This window comes from Lepus europaeus, chromosome 1 (assembly GCF_033115175.1).
Source record: "Lepus europaeus isolate LE1 chromosome 1, mLepTim1.pri, whole genome shotgun sequence".
NCBI lineage: Eukaryota > Metazoa > Chordata > Mammalia > Lagomorpha > Leporidae > Lepus > Lepus europaeus.
The window spans coordinates 90,469,356-90,493,203 of NC_084827.1; the positions used below are offsets into that span (position 1 = coordinate 90,469,356).

Here is a 23,848-nt window from a genome sequence, read left to right on the forward strand (position 1 = left end):
CCAAACTCGGAATCATCTGTTCTAATTTCTTTTGAAGTTATTATTTTGAGTTAATCTTTAAAATATCTTCTTTCAGATGTGACAACTAATTGCATTGCCTAACTTGAGACTGAATCTTTGGGTCAAGGGGTAGATGATTTTGAGTCCGATGACAAAATTTTAAAATGGATGGTAGATTAGATAAAATTCCTGCTGTTAAATTTACAAAAATTGACTACTGTGATTAAGAAAAGAAGAGTCTTTTTTCAGCCTGTGTGCTAATTCATATCCGCATACTATAGGATGGTGTTGATCACTACATTTTCCTGATCCTTTCTTCTTGATTACCTCTTCTTGCTCCTCTTTGTCTTTTTTTTTTTTTTTTTTTTTTGGACAGGCAGAGTGGATAGTGAGAGAGAGAGAGAGAGACAGAGAGAAAGGTCTTCCTTTTTGCCATTGGTTCACCCTCCAGTGGCCACTGCGGCCGGCGCATCACACTGTTCCGAAGCCAGGAGCCAGGTGCTTCTCCTGGTCTCCCATGCGGGTGCAGGGCCCAAGGACTTGGGCCATCCTCCACTGCCTTCCCGGGCCATAGCAAAGAGCTGGCCTGGAAGAGGGGCAACCAGGATAGAATCCGGCACCCGACCGGGAGTAGAACCCTGTGTACCGGCGCTGCTAGGCGGAGGATTAGCCTGTTAAGCCACGGTGCCGGCAGCTCCTCTTTGTCTTATATGGTAAAATTTCCTTTGTTATCTGTTATTAGCATTTCTTATAACCTACCAGCAGTTGATTGTTGGTTCTGAATTCCATGCCTGTACCTACTAAGCTCCAGAACTGTTTGTGGAATCTCTCCCCCTGAGCACTTATTTCAGGTTCAGCTTTTCCAAACACACCTCTGCTCTCCCAAGCTTGCTTTCTATTTCTCAAGTAATGACATTATCAGCTTTCACTCAGTAGACCAACCTTGCACCTTAATGCTTGTCCTCTTTGTAATTATCCATTTCTGAGTATTATTAAATCAGTTTTTTGTTCTAAAATACCATGATTGTCATCTCTGTGCTACTTTCCCAGTTTTATTACCTCTTATCTGGACCACTACTGTTCTACTACCAGCTGTTTTAGGGTCTGTGACTTGCGGCACCTCTATTTCCTGGTGCCAGATTTCTGCCTGTCTTGGGGACAGGAGTAGAAGGGAAACCAGAGCTATGAATTTTTCCTAGAACAGCTACTGAAGAAAGGCATAGGTTGATAATAGAGTAGGTAAAAAGGATAGACATGTAGTATTTTCCTAGGCTGCTCTTCACTGATCCCATTCTATATTTGGAGAATCTTCCATTTGATGAATCTTGGTGCAAGACAGAACCCGCTTCCCTATAAGAACTGGTAATGCCAGCTGCACTCTTAGCTGGCTCTTTTGCCATATAGGGCCTACAGCGCCGGCATCCCATATGGATGTTGATTTGAGTCCCTGCTGCTCCATTTCCAATCCAGCTCTCTGCTATGGCCTGGGAAGGCAGTAGAAGATGGCCCAAGTTCTTGGGCCCCTGCACCCACGTGGGAGACCAGGAAGAAGCTCCTGGCTCCTGGCTTTGAATTAGCGCAGCTCCAGGCCGTTGTGGTCAATTGCGGAGTGAACTAGCGGATGGAAGACCTCCTTCCCTCCCTCCCTCCCTCCCTCCCTCCCTCCCTCTCTCTCTCTCTCTCTCTCTCTCTCTCTCTCTTTCTCTCTTTCTGCCTCTCTGTAACTCTGCCTTTCAAATAAAAACATAAATCTTTAAAAAAAAAAGCACAGATTTTCTGAAATATTATCTCAAGCACGAAGATAAGTGGAATAATATTTTAATGGATTACTGTTACTTCTGCATGAAAGAGTAGAGTATTATTTTATTTAACTGTGACATTAGCAGCCTTAAAATTTAAACAAATATTTTCTTCTTTGATTTGGGTATATGTCCTTTTAAAAATAGTGCATGGTTTAATTTTTGGGTGCTTGTCCAATGACACGATTTTGTAATTCTACTAAATCTTATTGAAGACCATTTCCATTTTTCAGATCTTTGGTGAAGATAATGTGTTCTCCTTAATTTAATAAATGTAAAGTATGCAATAGATATATATTTTTTGGTTGAATTGAGTGCTGATATTTTCTCTTCTGATTAATTTGCTATAATTTTGTGGCATGGTATAAGTTAGGGATCATTTGAAAAGTCAGTGTTTGCTGTGTTATCTATTTAGAATCATAATTTCACCAGATTTTGAACTATCATTCATTCTTGGAGAACCAAGTTGAAAAGTAATCAATTTGCTTGTTTTGAATTTAATGTATTTATTATAGTTATTTGGAAACCTGCCTATAGTAGTATTTCGGGTTATTACACAAATAATAAACCATCATATTTGAAAGAAGTAGGGACAGAAGGAAAATAGCAGAAAGAGAATCATTTATCCTTACTGGAAAGAAATTCAGGCAATTCCAGAGAAAGACTTTTGCTACTCTGCCATAAATTTCATTGCACTATGCTCATTTCCCAAGTCCTCACATTGTTCTCTTATTGCTTAATTTGTAATTTTTCTTACCTTTATTGTCATATTGTCAGGTCAGTTTCTTTAGGTAATGAATTCATCTGTTCTCAAGCTGGAACCTAACTATGAGCTGCTAAGAATTGATTGTTTCATGAATTTAAAGTTTTTATATGTAACTTTTCATTTGTGCGTTCAAAATTATTTATTGAAATTGCTAGACTGGGGATTTTGTCTCTGAGCAAACTAAATAGTCCTGTCCTTATTATAAAGCTATTAGTAATCTAGAAGAAAAAAACATATAGTATGATAATTTCTGTGATAATAGTATGATATTTTTAAATAAGTAAATGAAGTAAATCAAAATATCTCAGAGCTGTCTTAGAAATAATATTTACCTCAGACTCTATCAAATACTGGGGTTTCTACTGCTTTCTATTAGATAAAGTACACACAAAATGACAAAACTTTTTTTAAAAATTTATTTAATTATTTGAAAGACAGAATTAGAGAGGTCTTTCATCTATTGGTTCACTCCCCAATTGGCCACAACAGCTGTAGCTAAGGAACCAGGAGCCAGGAGCTTCTTCGGGTGTCCCACATGGGTACATGGGCTCATTGACTTGTGCCATCTTCGCTGCTTTCCCAGGCCATTATCAGGGACCTGGATCAGAAGTGGAGTGGCTGAAACTCGAACGGGGGCCCATATGGGATGCCAGCTCTGCAGGTGGTGGCTTTTCCTACTATGCCACAGTGCTGGCCCCCAGAACTTTTGTGTGTGTGTGTGTGTGTGTGTAGAAGTAGTACAGTCTGGGCCAGCGCTGTGGTATAGTGGGTAAAGCTGCTACTGTTTGAGTCTCTGCTGTTCCACTTCTGATCCAGCTCTCTGCTATGGCCTGGTAAAACAGTGGAAGATGGCCCAAGTCCTTGGGCACCTGCACTCAATGTGGGAGACCCAGGGAAAGCTCTAGGGTCTTGGCTCCTGATCGGCTCAGCCCTGGCTGTTGTGGTCATTTGGGGAGTGAACCAGCAGATGGAAAACCTCTCTCTGTCTCTCTCTCTCTGCCTCTGTTTCTCTGTAGCTCTGCTTTTCAAATAAATAAATAAATCTTTAAAAAAAAAAAAAACCACAGTACAGTTCTGACTTTGGGGATTTTTAATCATGTGACATAATTTGTCACTATTTTGTGTAGATATAGTTCTTGCTCATTGAAATTGATACCATCACCATACTCTATAGAGATGCAAGGTTACTTGTTACCTGAAGATAGCTAAAGATACTCTTGATTTTAATCAATCTGTAAATATTATCCCATAAAATAGAAGGTTCTTATCTAACATAAAAAGAGTAGCTAACTTAAAAAATACAGTTCACACTGAAAAGAAATCTCAGGATGTTTAACTGTAGAGTGGGTATTAAATTCTTATTACTTGTGATATAAAGAGAGTACTTAAGGCAAAAAGGTGTGGCAAGGTGGAACAATGAACACCAGAGAAGGAAATCTGAGCGGGTGTTTTAATCCCAGACATGTCATGTGGGAGCTTAGAAAGCAGTGTTAATTTGATAGTGTAGTTATATAAGAAACTAAACTTGCTATTGTTCCGATTGGTGGAAAGATCCCTTACTGTCCTTCACAGTCTAAGGTTAGGTTAAGTTCTTGAATTAGTGAAGATTATAAAATTTTATCAGAAGCATAATTAAAACACCTGAAGCACATGTACCATATCACAGCATTGTTTGCTTTGATCTTCAGAACACCTCAGAGCTGGCGCTGCGCTGCTGTCAGCATGAAACGGGATTTTTATATCCAGAAAGCAGTTCTGCTGTCCTTGTAGACACTAGAGTGTACATCACCATTCCAACAAATTTCAGCTAATAGTAGGAAGATAATCCACTTAAAGATAATGTTTGGAAATAATTGTTTTTTTTTTTTTTTTGGGTTTGATTTCATGTTCCAGGCACTGGCCTTCCAATGTCTTTTTTTTTTTTTTTTTTTTAAGATATTATTTATTTGAGAGAGAGAGTTACAGAGAAAGGAAGAGACAGAGAGAAAGGTCTTCCAACTGCTGGTTCACTCCCCAAATGGCTGCAGTGACAAGGGCCAGAGCTGAGCTGATCAGGAGCCAGGAGCTTCTTCCAGATCTTGCACAGGTGCAGGGGCTCAAGCACTTGGGCCATCTTCCACTACTCTCCTAGGCCGTCAACAGAGAGATGGATAGGAAGAGGAGAAGCAGGGACATGAACTGATGCCGGCACCACAGGTGGAAGCTTAGCTTATATACTGTAATGCCACAGCACTGGTCCCTGGCTCTCTACTTTTAAGACCCAGTTATTTACCTTCTCAGATGCATTTAAGCTTCCTCTACTGAGATGTTGAATAACCAAAGAATACCACTTACTATTTTACAGCAGTAAATATAATTGTCACATGGACTAGAAAACTTAAGTTGACATAGTTAATTCAAGTTATCTAGCAACCAAATTATAATAAGAAACCAGTTAATTAACCATAGAAATCACCATAATAGGATTTGAAGTCCAGTGATCAGTTTATTCTGTGATGTTGTACTAACAGGATTAGTCAAATCATGAGAAATGTATTGGTGAGTCTTGGCTTCTTCAGATTACTTTATACAATATACAGATCAATTTGAATATTATAATTTTAGTGAGGAAAGTTTCCCCTTCATTTCCAAGTTGTAGGGAAACATTTCTTGTGAAATGTGTCTACTTGTTGTGAAAATGAATCTATCTCTAAAATACAGATATACAAGATTGGGATCACATTCCTTCAGTGAAGCTTCTCAGTCATAAAATAACATGATCTTTTTCTAAAGTTCAGTGTCAACAGTTCTGTAACCCTCTAATCCTGCTAAGCCGATTAGCTTACCTGATCTTCTGAAGGAGCAAGGCAACAAATGTGACCAAATCTTTATGAACTTTAGTTTGAGGTGTGTCAGCATTATGCTGGCTGGCTGCTTTGAGAAATGTGAGGTGAGTCCCTGTGATGTCATGTAAGAGCCCCCAGGAGAACCATCCTTGGGCCATTGACCCCAACATGACAGTGTCATTAACAGAATGAGTGTTAACAAAGATTCTATAGTACTTAACCAGCTTGGTTAGAGAAATTGGTTTTATATGTAATTTAAATTTACATAATTGAAACTTCAAGAAACATGCTACTTGTCCTTTGTCAGTACCAAAAGAGGCACAGTGTAGTAAGTAAGCTGCAGTTTATTAGAGAATATGCATCTTTCAGTTTGGCAACAGATAAAAAAATTTATGTAGCTTGTAGTTTCTATTGAAAAGTAGTAACTACTAAACTTGAAAACTAGTGATCCTCAAATATGTAGAAGCACAGAATATCAAAATTTTGAGGGACCACGGATGTCTTCTAGAATATCTTAAGCGGTTGGAACTTACTACTTCTTGGGGTAAAATACTAATTTAGGGGCAAATTTCTTTTTTTTTTTTTTTTGCTGGAGTTTTATTTATTTGAAAGAGTTATACTGAGAGAGGTGTAGACAGAGAGAGAAAGAGAGAGAGTGTGCTTCTGTCTGCTGGTTCACTCCTCAAATGACTACAACGGCATGGCTGGGGTGACCAAAGCCGGGAGTTCTGGATCTCTCACGTGGGTGCAGGGTCCCAAGCGCACTGGGGGCCACGTTCCATTGCTTTCCCAGGTGCGTTTTCAGGGAGCTGGATCAGAACTGGAGCAGGTGGGTCTTGGACTAGTGCCTATATGGGCTTACCCCACTAAGCTACAACATTGGCCCCAGGAATGAATTTTTTCATTAATGAGTCCTGTGTTATGTTCAATTGTGTTCTCAACTGGCACATAATATCTAGTCATTGTTAGAAGTAGTCATGTTTTTTCCTGTAGCTGTTTAACTTTGGTTTCTCCTTTTCAAACACTATAATAGATAACATTTTGTATTTTTTATTTAGCTTGTAACACTTCAAGAAGCAAAATTGCTGCTAAATGAAGATGATTACCTTATTAAAGCTGTATATGACTACTGGGTGAGAAAACGAAAAAACTGCAGGGGGCCCTCCCTCATTCCTCAGATAAAGCAAGAGAAAAGAGATGGCTCAACCAACAATGATCCCTATGTTGCCTTCCGGAGAAGAACAGAGAAAATGCAAACTCGAAAGGTAGTGTACAAATTAGATTTAATAAAGTATAACTTAGTAGTATTTTTAAGACCAATAGTTTTTCTAGTAACTTGAATAATTTGACCAATTTGAATATAATGGAAACTAAGGACAGCGATGAACTTCATGTGAGAAATCCTGTTCTTTAGTAGCTTCTATTGGCCAGTTGTTTATAGTTTGTATCCACTGTGCAAGCAATTTAAAAGTAGATCTTGCTAGTAGCTACAATGAGGTCATGGGAAGTAGAAGGTTCGTTTTTCAGGCCTGTTCTGGCAGCAGTCAAAAGTGACAGTAGAATCTTATTTGTCAGTTGTGTCAGACTTAAATTGATGGACTTGTCTCCATCTGGCTTTCAAAAGCAGTGTAAGTTAGCATTTTAAGTAAAAGAAACAGAATCTCTTACTGTGGAATGCTACACTGTGAAGCAAAGCATTGTTACAGGGAGGTGTTCCCTGCCTCCTGTTTCTAATAACTCACAGTAATACCACACATGAGAATAAATTCTCTAACATTGCAAAGTTATAGGAACATATAAAGGTAAAAAGCATGAAGAATTATAATTGGAGGCTAAGTGTTTTCTACTTGTTTCTTGTTTCTAACAACACTGAAAGCTTCTCAGCTGTTAATGTGACAGCTGTGGAGTATAACAGCTGTCAGGGCTCGTATATTTTAGGAGGACCTATCTTATTAGTTAATAACCAAAATTTCCCTAACACTTTTCTATGGATACAATTTTCTTAAACATCAAAGGATGTGGGCTTTTTTGTTTGTTTTGTTTTGTTTTTGACAGGCAGAGTTAGACAGTGAGAGAGAGAGAGAGAAAGGTCTTCCTTCCGTTGGGTCACCCCCCAAATGGCTGCTACGGCCAGCACACTGTGCCAATCTGAAGCCAGGAGCCAAGTGCTTCCTCCTGGTCTCCCATGCGGGTGCAGGGCCCAAGGACCTGGGCCATCCTCCACTGCACTCCTAGGCCACACTAGAGAGTTGGACTGGAAGAGGAGCAACAGGGAAAGAATCTGGCGCTCCGACCAAGACTAGAACCCAGGGTGCCGGCACCATAGGGAGAGGATTAGCCTATTGAGCCGTGGCGCTGGCCTGTTTTGTTTTTTTAAGAAAGAGCTACAGACAGAGAGAGAGAGAGAGAGAGATCTTCCATCTGTTGGTTAATTCCCAGATGATCACAATGGCCAGGGCTGAGCAAGGTCGAAGCCAGGAGCTTCATCCAGGTCTGCCATGTGGCTAGCAGGGACCTAGGCACTTGGGCCATCTTCCACTGCTTTTCCCAGGCCATTAGCAGAGAGCTGGATCAAATATGGAGCAGCCAGACAGAAACTGGCACCCATATGGGGTGCCAGCTTGCAGGTTGTGTCTTTACCCACTATGTCACAACGTGAGCCTTGAGTTGTGTCAGTATTAACTTCCAGATCTTAATAGCTGCACTGTGGTTATATAAGAGAATATTATTATTTTTTTTTTTTTTTAGGCCGGCGCTGCGGCTCACTAGGCTAATCCTCCACCTGTGGCGCCGGCACCCTGGGTTCTAGTCCCAATTGGGGCGCCAGATTCTGTCCCAGTTGCTCCTCTTCCAGTCCAGCTCTCTGCTGTGGCCCGGAAGTGCAGTGGAGGATGGCCCAGGTCCTTGGGCCCTGCACCCGCATGGGAGACCAGGAGGAAGCACCTGGCTCCTGGCTTTGGATCAGTGCAGCGCCAGCCACAACGCGCCAGCCGTAGCAGCCACTTGGGGGGTGAACCAACAGAAAAAGGAAGATCTCTCTCTCTCTCTCTCTCTCTCTCTCTCTGTCTCTCTGTCTTACTCTGCCTGTCAAGAAAGGAAAAGAAAAAAAAAGAAAAGAAAATATGTATTGGAGCCAACGTAATGGCATAGCCAGTAAAGCCACCTCCTGCGAAGTTGGCATCCCACTTGGGCACTGGTTCCTGTTCTGGCTGCTCCCATTTCCAATCCAGCTCCTGCTTAATGGCCTGGGAAAAGCAGCAGAAGGTGGCCCAAGTGCTTGGGACCCTGCTACCTGTGTGGGAGACCTGGATGAAGCGCCTGGCTCAGCCCTGGCAGTTGGGAGTTTTCTGGGAATTGAACCAGTGGATGGAAGATTATTTCTCCCTGTCTCTCTCTATAACTCTGCCTTTCAAATAGATAAATAAATCTTAAAGAAAGAAAGAATACATACTAAAGTGTTTAGGGGAAAAGGGATAGGATATCTTCAACTTTTCTTGGGAAATTTAAAAATACAGCTGCTAGTAATTTATATGTGTATACGAAAGCATTTCAGAAAACTTGTAAATAAAAATAGAAGTATTAGTTTCCTTTGGTACAAGAATTTTTTGTATGATATAATTATATTATGAAGAACCTATGTGTGTAGTTCATACCCTTTTTTGCACCAAAATAAACTCATGCTTTTATTCATTTTTTCCATGAAGTTTTCAAAGCACCTTCCTTGTGTATACATAGAGAAAGATGGAGATAAAGCAAGTGTAAAATACTACCCTTTGAGGAATCTGGGTAAAGACATGGGAATTGTTTATATTATTTTTGTAACTTTTAAAAAGGAGTAGAAAGGACAAGACTGGTGATAGGAGAAGTTAGGCACAGTGGTGAGTTTGGCTTAAAGAGATCAGAAAATGTGTAAGACAAGGCAAAAGAACAGTGTACAGGAGGAGCAGTGATTATAGAGGAAGAGGCCAGTCTGAAAAGCTTCTGTTGCACTTGGGAATGTTGTTCAGTGTCTAACTGCCAGTGTCCTTTTTTCTCATATTGCTTGTCACCTTTGGATTCTGTGTCTGTCATTCTTAGACTTTGTGCCTTTTGAGGGTGGGAAGCATGAATAGTACCCTGAATAAAGTAGCCACTTTAATATTTGCTGCTGTGGATGTGAAATTGTCTTAGATTGGAAAGTGCTATTGCTGCCTGTTCACCAAAATCAGATTGCTTACAACTAAGCTTTCAGTTTTGCCTGTTGCCACATAGTACTGAGTGGGAAGGGGAAAGACGAATTTGCTTTTGGTTTGATAAAAGGATGACTTACTAAGTTAGCATTTTAAAATATTCTGTATGTAGTACCATAAGGGACTTTATTTAGTTTATCTTCAGTAGATGATTTTTTTCAAATGTAAGATACACAAAAGAAAAAAATGCAAAACAAAGTTTTTCCTCAGTATTTCTCCTTTGTGGCCTCCAATGGCAACCTCTGGCATTCTTCAGGTTCTTTTTAATGCCATATTAAATTATTAACTCAAAGACAGAAGGATTATTTAAGTGAAGGTCTGTCTGAGCACATAAATTGAGGTGTGGTAGTGGTCTATTTTTGAACCAATAGTTCTGTGCCTGCTATATTGTTAAGTACTCGCGAATGTTTGATTTTAAAAAAGATAGTTTGTATTAATAGTAATTTTTATAGTCATATGGATGCTGCTAATTATAGCTGAACCTTCAGTTAATAGGCTTTCACTTATAGTTAGTTGAAGTTCTTTTTTTTTTTTGTTAAGATTTATTTATTTATTTGAAAGTCAGAGTTACACAGAGAGAGGAGAGGTAGAGAGAGAGGTCTTCCATCTGATGGTTCACTCCCAAATTGGCCACAACGGCCGGAGCTGTGCTGATCCAAAGCCAGGAGACAGGAGATTCTTCTGGGTCTCCCACGTGGGTGCAGGGGCCCAAGGACTTGGGCCATCTTCCACTGCTTTCTCAGGCCATAGCAGAGAGCTGGATCAGAAATGGAGCAGCTGGGTCTCGAACTGGCGCCCATATGGGATGCCGGTGTTTCAGGCCAGGGCAGCCAAGTCTCAACCAGCGCCCATATGGGATGCCGGTGTTTCAGGCCACGGCAGCCTGGTCTCAAACCGGTGCTCACATGGGATGCCGGTGCTTCAGGCCAGGGTGTTAACCCATTGCACCACAGTGCTGGCCCCTGAGGTTATTTCTTATGCTTGAGAATAAGAACTACTTAACACTATTCTGAAATTCATAATTTTAACTAAATGTCTTTTCTACTCTACAGTGAGGTATTATTATGTTGAAGCCTGATAATCCCATATCTTGAGATGCTTGATAACCTACTTTCAGTATTTAGGTCAATTTCTGAAGTAAGGCTTTGCATTGCTCATGTTTACATTGTAGAATGTTTGACCTTCCATTGCCCAGTTGCAGAGCTGGATAGAGGGAGGATTTTGGCTATTTTTGGGTACATTGATCTCTGTCGTTAAAAAATACCTCACTCTACAATAAGAGTGAAATACATTTTCTGATGTAGTAGATTTTTTTCAGGTAAATTTTTTTTTAACAGCTTTCCATTAGAATTATCTTTTCCATGCCATTGCGTCTTCTCTCTCTCTCTCTCTCTCTCTCTCTCTCTCTTTTTTTTTTTTTTTTTTTTTACAGGCAGAGTGGATAGAGAGACAGAGAGAAAGGTCTTCCTTTTTGCCATTGGTTCACCCTCCAGTGGCCGCTGCGGCCGGCGCATCTCGCTGATCCGAAGCCAGGAGCCAGGTGCTTCTCCTGGTCTCCCATGCGGGTGCAGGGCCCAAGGACTTGGGCCATCCTCCACTGCACTCCCGGGCCACAGGAGAGAGCTGGGCTGGAAGAGGAGCAACCGGGACAGAATCCGGCACCCCAACCAGGACTAGAACCCGGTGTGCGGGTGCCGCAAGGTGGAGGATTAGCCTGTTAAGCCACGGCGCCGGCCTCATTGCATCTTCTCAACAGCTGGTGAAGTGGTAGTATTCTGAATATTAATCAAAAGTTACTTGATTGGCCAGTGCCGTGGCTCACTTGGCTAATCCTCTGCCTGCGGCGCTGGCACCCCGGGTTCTAATCCCAGTTGGGGCACCAAATTCTGTCCCGGTTGCTCCTCTTCCAGTGCAACTCTCTGCTGTGGCCCGAGAAGGCAGTGGAGGATGGCCCAAGTGTTTGGGCCCTACACCCACATGGGAGACCAGGAGAAGCACCTGGCTCCTGGCTTCAGATCGACTCAGCGCACTGGCCGTAGCAGCCATTTGGGGAGTGAACCAACGGAAGGAAGACCTTTCTCTCTGTCTCTCTCTCACTGCCTAACTCTGCCTGTCAAAAAAAAAAAAAAAAAAAAAGTTACTTGCTTTTACTTCTATTTTCAGAGTTAAGTAGGTTCTCTTATATAGTTGCTGTTAGATGATTTTCTAATGTTGCCGCTTTTAACATTTCATCCTTATTGGATAGATTTGGTTTGGATAAGATTTTGTTGAGTGGAGCTAGAAATATGGATAAATGGTTTGTTTATTCTAAAATTATTGTTTTTAATAGAATCGTAAGAACGATGAAGCCTCTTATGAAAAGATGTTGAAACTGAGACGAGAGTTCAGTAGAGCCATAACAATTTTGGAAATGATTAAGAGAAGAGAGAAAACAAAACGAGAATTGTTGCACTTAACCTTAGAAGTTGTGGAGAAAAGGTAACGTTGCTACTATTACATATTAGTAGAAGTTTTAACCAAATGATGGGCAAAATATAACCAAAAGAACTTTTTTTTTTTTTAAGTTTATTTTGGCTAAGCTTTATGATAATTAATATTGATTCTCTAACGACTTAATATTTTTTAAAGACTTGTGGCACTGATTTTTTTTTGCCAGATGAAAATTTTAATTTGAAATACTTATGCATATAGTATAGATCCTCTAATGCACTTAAGTATTTTTGCTTTTTGGAAGAATCACTGAATTTTATTTAGAAAAGAACTTAGAGATTCTGTTGTTCAGTTCTCTCTATCAAAAATTTCTATTAAAGAAAACTTCAAGTAAATGAAGTTTTGATTTTTGTTTTCTGACTAAGTGGACAAAGCTTTTTGTTTCAGCTCTTTTCGGGATATGTTTTCTAATGGCATTTTCCTGCATAATTAAAAAAACACTAAACCAGATCTAACAAAATTTTGTGTGATTCCCTAAGCAAGTAATTAAACATCATTTCTCAATACTTGGTAATATAAAATATATGACAAATTCATTTTCTCTGTACCTTAAGCATTTTTTAAAGTTGTTTGTTTTATTTATTTATTTATTTTTTACTGAATCCCAAATCTGTGTTGCTTTACTCTCACACATTTTCTCTTTTAAAAATCTAATTAATGTTTAGCTGTATTTGTTCAGGCGTGTTCTAATTGAGATATCTTTTTTCCCATTATTGTTAAACTATGCAACTTTGTATTTTTATTTTTATTTTTTTTTTTACTTTTTAAGATATCATTTAGGAGACTATGGTGGTGAAATCCTTAATGAAGTGAAAATCAGCAGGTCAGAAAAAGAGTTATATGCCACTCCAGCAACTCTTCATAATGGAAACCATCACAAAGTCCAAGAATGTAAAACTAAGGTGAATATCCTCTGTGGAAAAGGAAGTATGGTAATATTAATTTCTGCAGTTGTCTGAATACAGTTGGTTAAGGAAAAAAGTAATTAACATTCATTTAGTTCTTATTATTTGCCAACTGCTTTGCTAAGTGTTTTTATATACATATTGACTCATTAATCTTCACAATAGTCCTTTGAAGTTGGTTTTACCTTTGTGTGACTTCTGTGTTGGAGCTAGTAAGTGGCACCTTCAAGGTTTGAATCCAGGTCTGATACCAAAGTATGTCACTTTCCAATATTCTTTCTGCTTCCCTAGAGAATAAAGATAAATAAAGCTTAGTTGTCATTAACCTTAGCAAATCCTGCATCATGGTGGCAAGCATCAAACTAAAATTAAAGCTTTCTTCATTGAGACTATTTGAAGTTATTCTTTGTCGTCATCATTGCCAGATCAGCACTTATCAATTGTTATATCCTTTAAGTGACTTGAGAAAATCCTCTAAGTTCTGGATCAGTTTCTTCATAATAAAAGATGAGAATTGATGAGGAAAAAAATGGGGTGGAGAGGGGAACACTCTGAAATTGTGGCAATGGTTATGCAGACTTTACTCTTATAAGAATAGTACTAGTACAGTCAACTAGTCTATCCTTCCTGAATGTTGTCCAGCATACTAAAAATAAAGTTCAAAAACAATTTCTAAAAAAAAAAAACCTGAAATCTTGACTCAGTGGTCATTTAATCTCTTGAACTAAATAATAATATTTATTCAGTACTCTTTGGTACATTAAAGTATTCCATTTGGTTAAATGAAAATTAATGAACCCTTTAATTTTAAGGAGCTTAAAGCATCTAGACAGATGGGCCTCACTCTGTAGAAAGATTTAAAAAGTGACTTAGGATGTTTGTGGAAAATTCATCTTTTAAAAATGTACAGAATATTTTTCATGGGTTTGTTCTTAAGGGCATGGAATGTGGAGCAGGAAGACTCCTCCTTTATTCAACTCCTGTCGATTTAAGCATGAGTTCTTATTAATCACAGGCATCTAGCCCACCCACTTGATTTCCTTTAAATCATACTGGCCTCTATAGTCAGAAACAGCCATGTATTTTGTTTGTAAATATCCATTTTATAGTAGCCAATATTATGCATTAGAATATGAAAATTTTAATCCATGGTTATTGATAATCATTCTCTATTATCCGAGTTAATTGTTATTTTAGATATTTCTCAGCCTATCTAAATAATGATTTTAGATAAGATTGGATCCATTCTTGTCTTATTTCATTACATAGAGTTAACTATTTACTTTGTCATACATCCCACCTTAAAATATGAACTTCTAAGAAGTTGGGTTTTTCTTTTATGATACCATAATTACACCCATGGTATGAGACAATTTATATCACTAAATATAATTTGCCTTTCAAGCAGCATTTTTATTGTATGTGCTGTTTTTCACTCTAATGTATTTTAATATCTGGACTACATGAAGAAATGTATAACTTAAATATTTTTATATTTTTTCATATCATATTGTTAGTATCTTGGTGCTTGGGACAGCCATTTCCAACTTTTTTAAGTGGTAAATTTATTTTTATTAAAAGGAATGCTGGTATGTTCAAACAAAAACAGTCTTTTGTGGAATTAGAGGTGGTGGCTGGAACCTGCCCTTTCAGTCAGTCCCCTTGTTTGTGGCCTCTCAAGTACTTCCATAGAACTCTAGAGTACTTGGAAACAGTTTTGATTGTTGTTCAGTTGAGGTATTAATTGTACGATTGAGAAAGTGAAGTTTTATTCCTAGTCAATAAGCTTATTTGTCTCAAAAAATTATCACCCACAAACATTTTTAAAAATTGGAAATAAGCATTGAAATGAATTGATGATTCAAGTTTAATTATTTTTAACGATAATAAGTTACTAATTTTAATCATTAATTAATACAGTAGATTTAAATAAAAATTGAATTTAAATCATTCTTACACATTGGATTGCAAAGTGATCACAGCAATCTAGAAAACAGTTTAAGTATTATTAATGGTATAAAAAAGCAAATTTAAATACCATAATTATTTTTCACAACTTGCACAAAGTAAAACATGTTTGATTTTATGATCACAGAATAATTTTTCATATTAAAAACAATAAAATCACCTCCTAGATAAAAATGTATGTTTTTTTAAAGAACAGTATAGTTTTTATGATTTCTAAAATGATTTTCATTTCTTCCTTTTGGGGGAAAAATCGTCATGTAAACAGCACTCTCATCATTTGTCTTTGAAAGAAGAGGCTTCTGATGTGGTTCGTCAAAAGAAGAAGTACCCAAAGAAGCCTAAAGCAGAGGCTTTGATAACATCTCAGCAACCCACTCCTGAGACATTGCCTGTGATCAATAAGAGTGACATTAAGCAATATGACTTTCACAGCTCAGATGAAGATGAATTTCCACAGGTGCTGGTTTTAAAACATTTCCTCCTAGTTTTTCATATTGTTATGTTTTTAAAACATAATCGACATCTTAGAGTTTGGATTCTTACTTTTATTCATCTAATGTTATAACATAAACATTTCCCACATTATATGTGTAGCTCTGAAATGATATTTATTTCTATTATTTTCCATCAGTTGGATGGAATTTTTTCTATTGTACAACATTTAGATGATTTTCCATTTTTCCCAAATGAACATTATATTCCTTTCCTTTGGTATTTAAAATAGAAATAGAATTACTATACCAAAGGTTATCAGTATTTTAATACCTTTAAATCATAATTGTAAATATTGACCAACAATAATTCCCTGTTTACCACATTCTACCAGCATTATATTTTAGAATTTTTAACATAAATACTACTAGTTTGTTAGATATTTGATTCTAAAGATTTAAAGTTTATTTAAAATTGATTGATTTTAACTCATGAAAATAAGTCTTTGATGAATATTACAATAGTTTGACAGCAAAAATGTTTGCAATTTAAAATTTTTTAATTGGGGTCAGTGTTAAGGTGCAGTGGTTTAAGCCACCACTTGCACTGGCATCCCATATCAGATCCCTTGTATGAGTCCAGGCTGCTCCACTTCGATCCAGCTCCCTGCTAATGTGCCTGGGAATGCAGTGGAAGGTGGCTCAGGTACTTGGGTCCCTGCCACCCATGTGGAGGATCCTGATGGAGTTCTAGGCTCCTGGTTTCAGTCTGGTCCACCCTGGTTATTGGCAGCCATGTGGGAGTGAACCAGCAGATAGAACATCTTTCTCTATCTCCTTGCTCTCCATCACTCTGCCTTTCAGAATAATTTTTTAAATTTTATTTTTGTAAGTGCTATTTGTAAAATAAGAATTTTGTCTACTAAAAGGTATTTTTTAAGAAACAATATTGTTTATCACCTAATCTGGCAATGCTTTCTTTTTTTCCTGTATGACATATGAAACTTAAAAAATACTTTTAACAAAGACCTTGAACCAACCACCAGCTTTATCTTATTTTAATATTTTGACTTACTTTCTTTAAAGGAAATTTTCTATTTTAAACATTTTTAAAAGACTTGTTTTATTTGAGAGGCAGACAGAGACAGAGAGAGCTCTCATTCCCTGATTCATTCCCCCAAATGTCTACTAGGGCCAAGCTGGGAGCCAGGAACTCAATCCAGGTCTTCCACGTGAGTGCTGGAATTTCTTGAGCCATCCCTGCTGCCTTCCAGGGTCTATATTAGCAGGAAGCTGAAGTCAGGAGCTGGAGCCAGACATTGAACTCATACTCTGATGTGTGGGACACAGGCATTGTTCAGTAGGCTAAATGTCCACCCCCAAAGGAAATTTTCTTTTAAAAACCAGCATCACAGATAGTGTTTAGAAATAAGACTTTAAAAAATCCTTTATTGCTATAATCATTTAAAATTTAGAGTTTGCATAAAATGTGCCCCCCCTTGGTTAGCTTGTATTATTTTTACATTTTTGTCTCTGATTTATTTAGTTTTTCTGCCCTGAATAATATTGTGGCATTCATATACACTAAACAAATGAACAAAGATGTGTTTCTTTTTGTAAGCTGTTCAGTAGTACTTAATAAGACCATTACTTGTCAGAGGATCATCCAATTAAACTCAGGCTGAGATTTCAAGTACAGTGGAACATTTCATCAGATGACCATTTTGAAGGCATGCAGGATATGGTACCCTAACAGAGTACTTTGCCAGATAGAAGGTGTAAAGTAGGGCTCCAGGCAGAGAAAGCAGCATTATTAGAAGGAACAGCTGACAGTCTGGCATTATTGGAGAACAAAGCACAGAAGAGGAGGGGTAAAAGGAATGGCAGATGGCCTCTCTGCATTAACCATACTGGGAAATTATTTTAAAATTTAAGAAAATGGCATGATTAGGTAAATATATAGAGAAAATTGCTGGAACGAATGAGAACCTGGGATGTTTTTGCTTTACATTCCCAACCATTGGGATACTAAGATCTGTAGAAACTTTTAATTCTAGACTCCACCCATCCATTCTGAGTAGGGCTCCCTCAGGTTTAACTAGACATGTATTCCTCATGCATTAAGAGAGCTTCATTTCTGCTGCAAATTCTTTTTGCTAATTCATTTTATAGTCTTGAAACCCTGTACCCCAAATGAAAGTTGAATTTTGAAGCTCTTAGATTCCTCTGAGTCCTTGTATGAGGTCTCAGACAACCCTCATTGGTCTTTATGGTAACCTCCTGTTGCTAAAGAGTAAGTACTTACAAATAGTTGGCATCATTTAGTAATACAGCTACTTAGAACGTAGCTCTTACTAGGCATGTGTTGCTAAAAAGATTGTTAAAGTAATCATATGCTTTTTCTCTGACCAGTGAACAAGAAACAAGGGAATAGGTAGCCCCAAGGGAACAAACATTTAACCAGACTTAGCTAGTTGGTTTGCAGCAGAACAGAACTGAAAACTAAAAGCTTTCTTCTTCTTCTTCTTCTTCTTCTTCTTCTTCTTCTTCTTCTTCTTCTTCCTTCTTCCTTCTTCCTTCTTCCTTCTTCCTTCTTCCTTCTTCCTTCTTCCTTCTTCTTTTCAAAGGCAGAGTTACAAAGAGAGAGAGAGAGAGGAAGAGAGATCTTCCCATCAACTGATTTACTCCCCAAATGGCCGCAATGGCCAGTGCTGGTCCAGGCGGAAGCCAAGAGCTTCTAATGAGTCTCCCACATGGATGCGGGGACCCAAGTACTTGGGCCATCCTACTCTCCTTTCCCAGGCATTTTAGCAAGGAGCTGGATGAGAAGTGGAGCAGCCAAGAAGTGAATCGGTGCCCCAATGGGATTCTGGCATCACAGGCCACAGCTTTACCCACTGCACCACATCACCCACCCCAACTTGTCACTTCTGAATCCTGCTTTGATTCTCTTGACATCAGTTCTTTTTCCTTGTGTCTCACATTTCCTGTATCTCCTAGAACCCATCCTTGGGGAATGGTAGTCAGGTAGAAGGGGTGATAATATTTTATGTAAAGAATTTCTGAAACTTTGTGGTATTTCCTATGTATATTTTAGAAAAGGTGGGTGATTTGCAAAGGAACCCAAGGATGAAATTCACATTTGGGATTTCTTTTAAAATTCCAGGTTTGAGGATTGGTTCCCCAGGAATGAGTCAGCCTCAACTTACTGTTCTGAGTCTCCCCATAGTGTTGGTGAGGTGTATTGGGACCTCAAATAAATACCTTTCTCCCTTTGATGACCCTGCTCATTAGTAATTACCACAGTTTGAAAATGTGAAGAAACCATTTCTCCTGTTAAAATAGGAAGAGAGGGATTTATGAGGTTTAAAAATTGGCAAGTAAAAATGGCTGAGCCAACGTTTTTCAGAAAGAATATATACTGCAATGTAAAATTGTGAGATAACTAAAGCTTAAGTACAGTGTTTTTTTGTTGTTGTTGTTGTTTTTTTTTTTTTTTTTTAAGATTTATTTATTTATTTGAAAGTAGAGTTACAGAGAGGCAAAGAGAGAAAGAGCGAGCTCTGGATCACTCCCAAGATGGCCGCAATGGCAGGAGCTGCGCTAATCTGAAGCCAGGAGCCAGGAGCTACTTCCAGGACTCCCACGTGGGTGTACGGACTCAAGGACTTGGACCATCTTCCACTGCTTTCCCAAACCATAGCAGAGAGCTGGATCAGAAGTGGAATAGCCAGGACTTGAACCGGCACCCATATGGGATGCCAGCACTGCAGGCGGCAGCTTTACTTGCTATGCCATAGCGCCAGCCCCAGTACCACAACTTTTAAAAAAATTTTAACCCATAAGTGTAAACTTAACTAAAACTTGAGTATAAAAATTTTTTTTTTTTTTTTGACAGGCATAGTTAGACAGTGAGAGAGAGAGAGAGAGAGAGAAAGGTCTTCCTTTTTCCATTGGTTCATCCCCCAAGTGGCCGCTATGGCCAGTGTGTTGCGGCTGGCACGCTGCGCCGATCTGAAGCCAGGAGCCAGATGCATCCTCCTGGTCTCCCATGTGGGTGCAGGGCCCAAGGACTTGGGCCATCCTCCACTGCACTCCCGGGCCACAGGAGAGAGCTGGGCTGGAAGAGGAGCAACCGGGACAGAATCCGGCACCCCAACTGGGACTAGAACCCAGGGTGCCGGTGCCATAGGCGGAGGATTAGCCTAGTGAGCCGCAGTGCCAGCCAAGTATAAAATATTTGTCTATCATTTAATCTGTATTTGATTATATATTTTTAAAGGTTTATTTATTTATTTGAAAAACAGAGTTAGAGAGGAACAGATAAACTGGTTCACTCCCCAGATGGCCACAATGGCTAGGCCTGGGCCAGGCAGAAGCTTCATCTGCATCTCCTGCATGGATGGCAGCGACCCAGACATTTAGGCCATCTTCCATTGCTTTTTCCAAGCCATTAGCAGGGAGCTGAATGGGAAGTGGAGAAGCTGGAACTTGAACTGATACCCATATGGAGTGCTGGCATCACAGCAGCAGCTTTACCCACTCCGCCACAACACTAGCCCTTAATCTGTTTTTATGGTATTTATAAAGTCTGCTTTCATGTATCCGTGATGTTCCAGCAGTGCACTCAGATTATATAGGCTGTTTGGCCTGATATCCCATGGCCTGGGCAGAATGCTTTTTTGATTATGTGACACCTTTTGAAAATGTTTATTCTTTTTCTTCTTTCTGTAGCCAGTTTTCTTATCTTCAGCAAGTCTTCTTTTCTGATTTTCTGCTTCGGATTTGCTAGATTTAAAAACCAATTTTTAAAAAAATGAGTAGGGAGGGGTAGGCATTGAGCTTAGTGTTTAAGACACCTGAATCCAATATCACAGTGCCAGAATTTGATCCCTGATTCCAGTTTCTGACTCCAGCTTCCTACTAATGCAGACCCTGGCAGGCAGCAGGTAATGACTGAAGCAGTTGGATTCCTGCCACCCTCAAGGGAGATCTTGACTGAATTCCTAGCTTTCAGCTTTCCCTGGCCCAGTCCCAGTAGTTGGTGGGCATTTGGAGAGTGAGCCAGTGGATGAGAGCCCTGTCTATCTTTCTACCTCAACAATAAACATCTAAGTAAAATCTTTGAAGAAATTTTTAAAAACCGTCTCTTGAGTAAAATCTATGTCTTTTATGGCTTTGGTGGGGAGGTGGTATTCATAGTCCTTTTTTTACTTCCAGCTTTTGGCTTTATTGCTAATAGGTGAAGTTAATTGATAGAAGAATCCTAATTGTTATTATCAATGTGTGTATGTGTATATGGCCATGTACATTATTTACAAAAAAAATAGGTGGGATATATAAAAACTGTACTGATTATTTTTAAGTCTGTACCACTTCATGTTCAGAAGCAATTAAGCAATACCATGTGTCTTTACCTGCAAAAATGAATCCATTAAAAATAAGGATTTTTGGCCATAAAAAATGTTTGCTAATCATTAAATATTTTGGGAAGTTCACTGCTTACTATATGTAATATAGGAATGATTTACTGTTTGTGATCAGTTTTTAATTTTAGATCATTACACACATTGATCTTTTGGCTTTTGGTAACCCCTAAATGGAATGCCTTTTCTGGCTAGGTACCATCCCCAGTATCAGAACCTGAAGAAGAAAATGATCCTGATGGTCCCTGTGCTTTCAGAAGACGGGCAGGATGCCAGTATTATGCTGTAAGAACTTAATTTTTTTTGTGGTGTTTTTGTGAACTAGAATCAACTGGTAACTCATATTTGATAACTTAGTCTTAATCTAAAAATGGGAAGTGCACCAGCATTTTTTATTTTACCTCCCCTAAGTGGATGTCAGTAAAAGATGCTGAAAGGTATGGAGTTCTTTACTTGGAAATTGATAATTCCTCATATTTCAGAAATGTAGCTTCGAAGGCTTTAATTATAGCTTCTGCAGTTTGCAAAGATTGCTCAGTGTGTCATTGTTAGAGATACCTGGATTCTCTAAGCTTGCCCTGGAAGAAACATTTGATGACTGCTGAATGTTTATTGAAATTTATTATTATACAAGCCTGTCTTGTGCATACATACTCAGTAAATATCAAATGAACACAATAATTTTAAACTTCCCTCATGGCAATATTTTGTCTAGCAATTATGTTTACAACTCCTTGACACATTTACAAATTGCTCTGTGCTATTATTAAGTTTCTGTGCAGCATTATATGGGGAAATGACTCTTACTTCCTAATGACCAGATTTTCAAGTAAACTACAACTGTAGAGTTACAAAGGATGACTTATGGCTTATGGAGACCATTTGTCATGTTGAATTTTGTAAATATATACATTGACAACTTTTTCAGGATGTGTGTCTTTAGTATAGGAGATACAGGAAATTCTTTTTTGGAATTTCTTTATAGGTCATGCTGATGAAAAAGGGGGGAATTATTCTGAAAGGAAGAAGTGATAAGATACAGAAAAATGGAATGATGAAAGGAATGGGAAGGCAAAGAAGTAGGCTGAATGTTTCTTAAAAAATAAGGAAACTTCAACTTGAAGTTCAAACTCTAACACTTCTGTGTGTGTTTGAAGTGCAATTTTCAGTCCAAAAGTTTTTTCTTCTGATTTACCTCAATAGGAAGCCTATAAATTACTAATTTTACCATCTCTACTTTGTACATTGATATTAAAAGCCATGTTATTCTTTAAAGATACATATCTTTTATAATATACCCTAGATATATTTAAGCTAATTCAGTTTGGGTAATTTTGGTATGATGTACTTTTGATTCAATTTTGTAAAATTTGATCTGTTTAAAATAATTTAAGCCCCAGTTTACAGTTTTACATCTAGATGCAAATTGTTTGTTCAGCTACTCCTGCTGTTAGTTTATTTTTATCATAATTTAACTGTATTTACTTGAAATTTACTTCTTGAGTTTTTCTTTTTTTTTTTTTACTTTGCAGCCTCGTTTGGATCAGGCTAACCATTCATGTGAAAACTCAGAATTGGCAGAATTGGATAAATTGAGGTATAGGCATTGCCTTACAACACTTACAGTCCCAAGAAGATGTATAGGATTTGCAAGGAGGCGAATTGGCAGAGGTGGAAGGTAAACCATTTGTTTTGACATGGCTTTTTGCTTACAAGCTGCCAGAAAGGGTAGGGAAAAATGTTAGGCCATTCCAGTTAATATTTGGTTTTATGTTCTTTTCCAGGGTCATAATGGACCGAATATCTACAGAACATGATCCTGTCTTGAAACAGATAGACCCTGAAATGCTGAATGGTTTTTCAAGCTCTTCCCAAACTATAGACTTTTCTTCTAATTTCTCTCGGACCAATGCTTCCAGTAAACATTGTGAAAATAGACTTTCCCTTTCTGAAATACTAAGCAATATCAGATCATGTCGACTACAGTGTTTCCAGCCAAGGCTACTAAATTTACAGGACAGTGATAGTGAAGAATGTACCTCAAGAAAACCAGGGCAGACTGTGAACAATAAAAGAGTTTCTGCGGCATCTGTAGCTTTATTGAACACCAGCAAGAATGGCATATCAGGTAAGCTGTCATTTTCCTAAGAGTATATCAACTATTTTCTCCTTAATTTTCATTATATACTAAATAAACTCATGATAAATTTCAAAGGTTTATTTTTATAACATCACTCACGGGAGGGATCTTACCTTAACTTAGTGTATTCTTTTTTCAGCCTAAAAATCCAAATCCTTGGCCGGCGCCGTGGCTTAACAGGCTAATCCTCCACCTTGCGGCGTTGGCACACCGGGTTCTAGTCCCGGTTGGGGCACGGGATTCTATCCCGGTTGCCCCTCTTCCAGGCCAGCTCTCTGCTATGGCCCGGGAAGGCAGTGGAGGATGGCCCAAGTGCTTGGGCCCTGCACTCCATGGGAGACCAGGAGAAGCACCTGGCTCCTGGCTTCGGATCGGTGGGATGCGCCAGCCGCAGCGGCCATTGGAGGGTGAACCAATGGCAAAAAGGAAGACCTTTCTCTCTGTTTCTCTCTCTCACTATCCACTCTGCCTGTCAGAAAAAAAAAAAAAATCCAAATCCTATTGTGGTTCACATTTTAACCAAAATGTCCTGATGTCTGTAGAACCACTGACATATATGGCTGGTCCCCAACTGAGATTGATTTACGATATTCCAACTTTAGGGTGGGGTGAAAGCAATATGCATTCAGCAGAAAGTATACTGTGAATTTTGAATTTTGGTCTTTAAAGATTTGTTTATTTGAAAATAAGAGTTACACAGAGGGAGACACACTGACAGATCTTCCATCCATGGGTTCACTCCCCAGATGGCCACAATAGCTAGTACTGGGCCAACCCAAAGCCAGGAGCTTCATCTAGGTCTCCACGTGGGAAGCAGAGGCCCAAACACTTGGACCATCTTCTGCTGCTTTTCCCAGGCCATTAACAGG

At 38.7% G+C, this 23,848-nt stretch overlaps 1 protein-coding gene across 3 annotated transcripts in view; it reads left to right on the forward strand.

Moving 5' to 3' along the window:
* EPC2 (enhancer of polycomb homolog 2) overlaps window positions 1–23,848 on the forward strand; it is a 136,652-nt gene that overhangs the window by 98,175 nt on the left and 14,629 nt on the right. For 2 of the 3 annotated variants that reach the window (XM_062186518.1, XM_062186536.1), the window contains 7 exons: window positions 6,449–6,655; window positions 11,949–12,097; window positions 12,879–13,011; window positions 15,248–15,439; window positions 21,035–21,124; window positions 22,372–22,517; window positions 22,624–22,967. In XM_062186518.1, the coding sequence (XP_062042502.1) occupies window positions 6,449–6,655; window positions 11,949–12,097; window positions 12,879–13,011; window positions 15,248–15,439; window positions 21,035–21,124; window positions 22,372–22,517; window positions 22,624–22,967 (1,261 nt within the window). The remainder of the gene's footprint in view (window positions 1–6,448; window positions 6,656–11,948; window positions 12,098–12,878; window positions 13,012–15,247; window positions 15,440–21,034; window positions 21,125–22,371; window positions 22,518–22,623; window positions 22,968–23,848) is intronic. The other variant, XM_062186527.1, reaches the window with a different exon arrangement.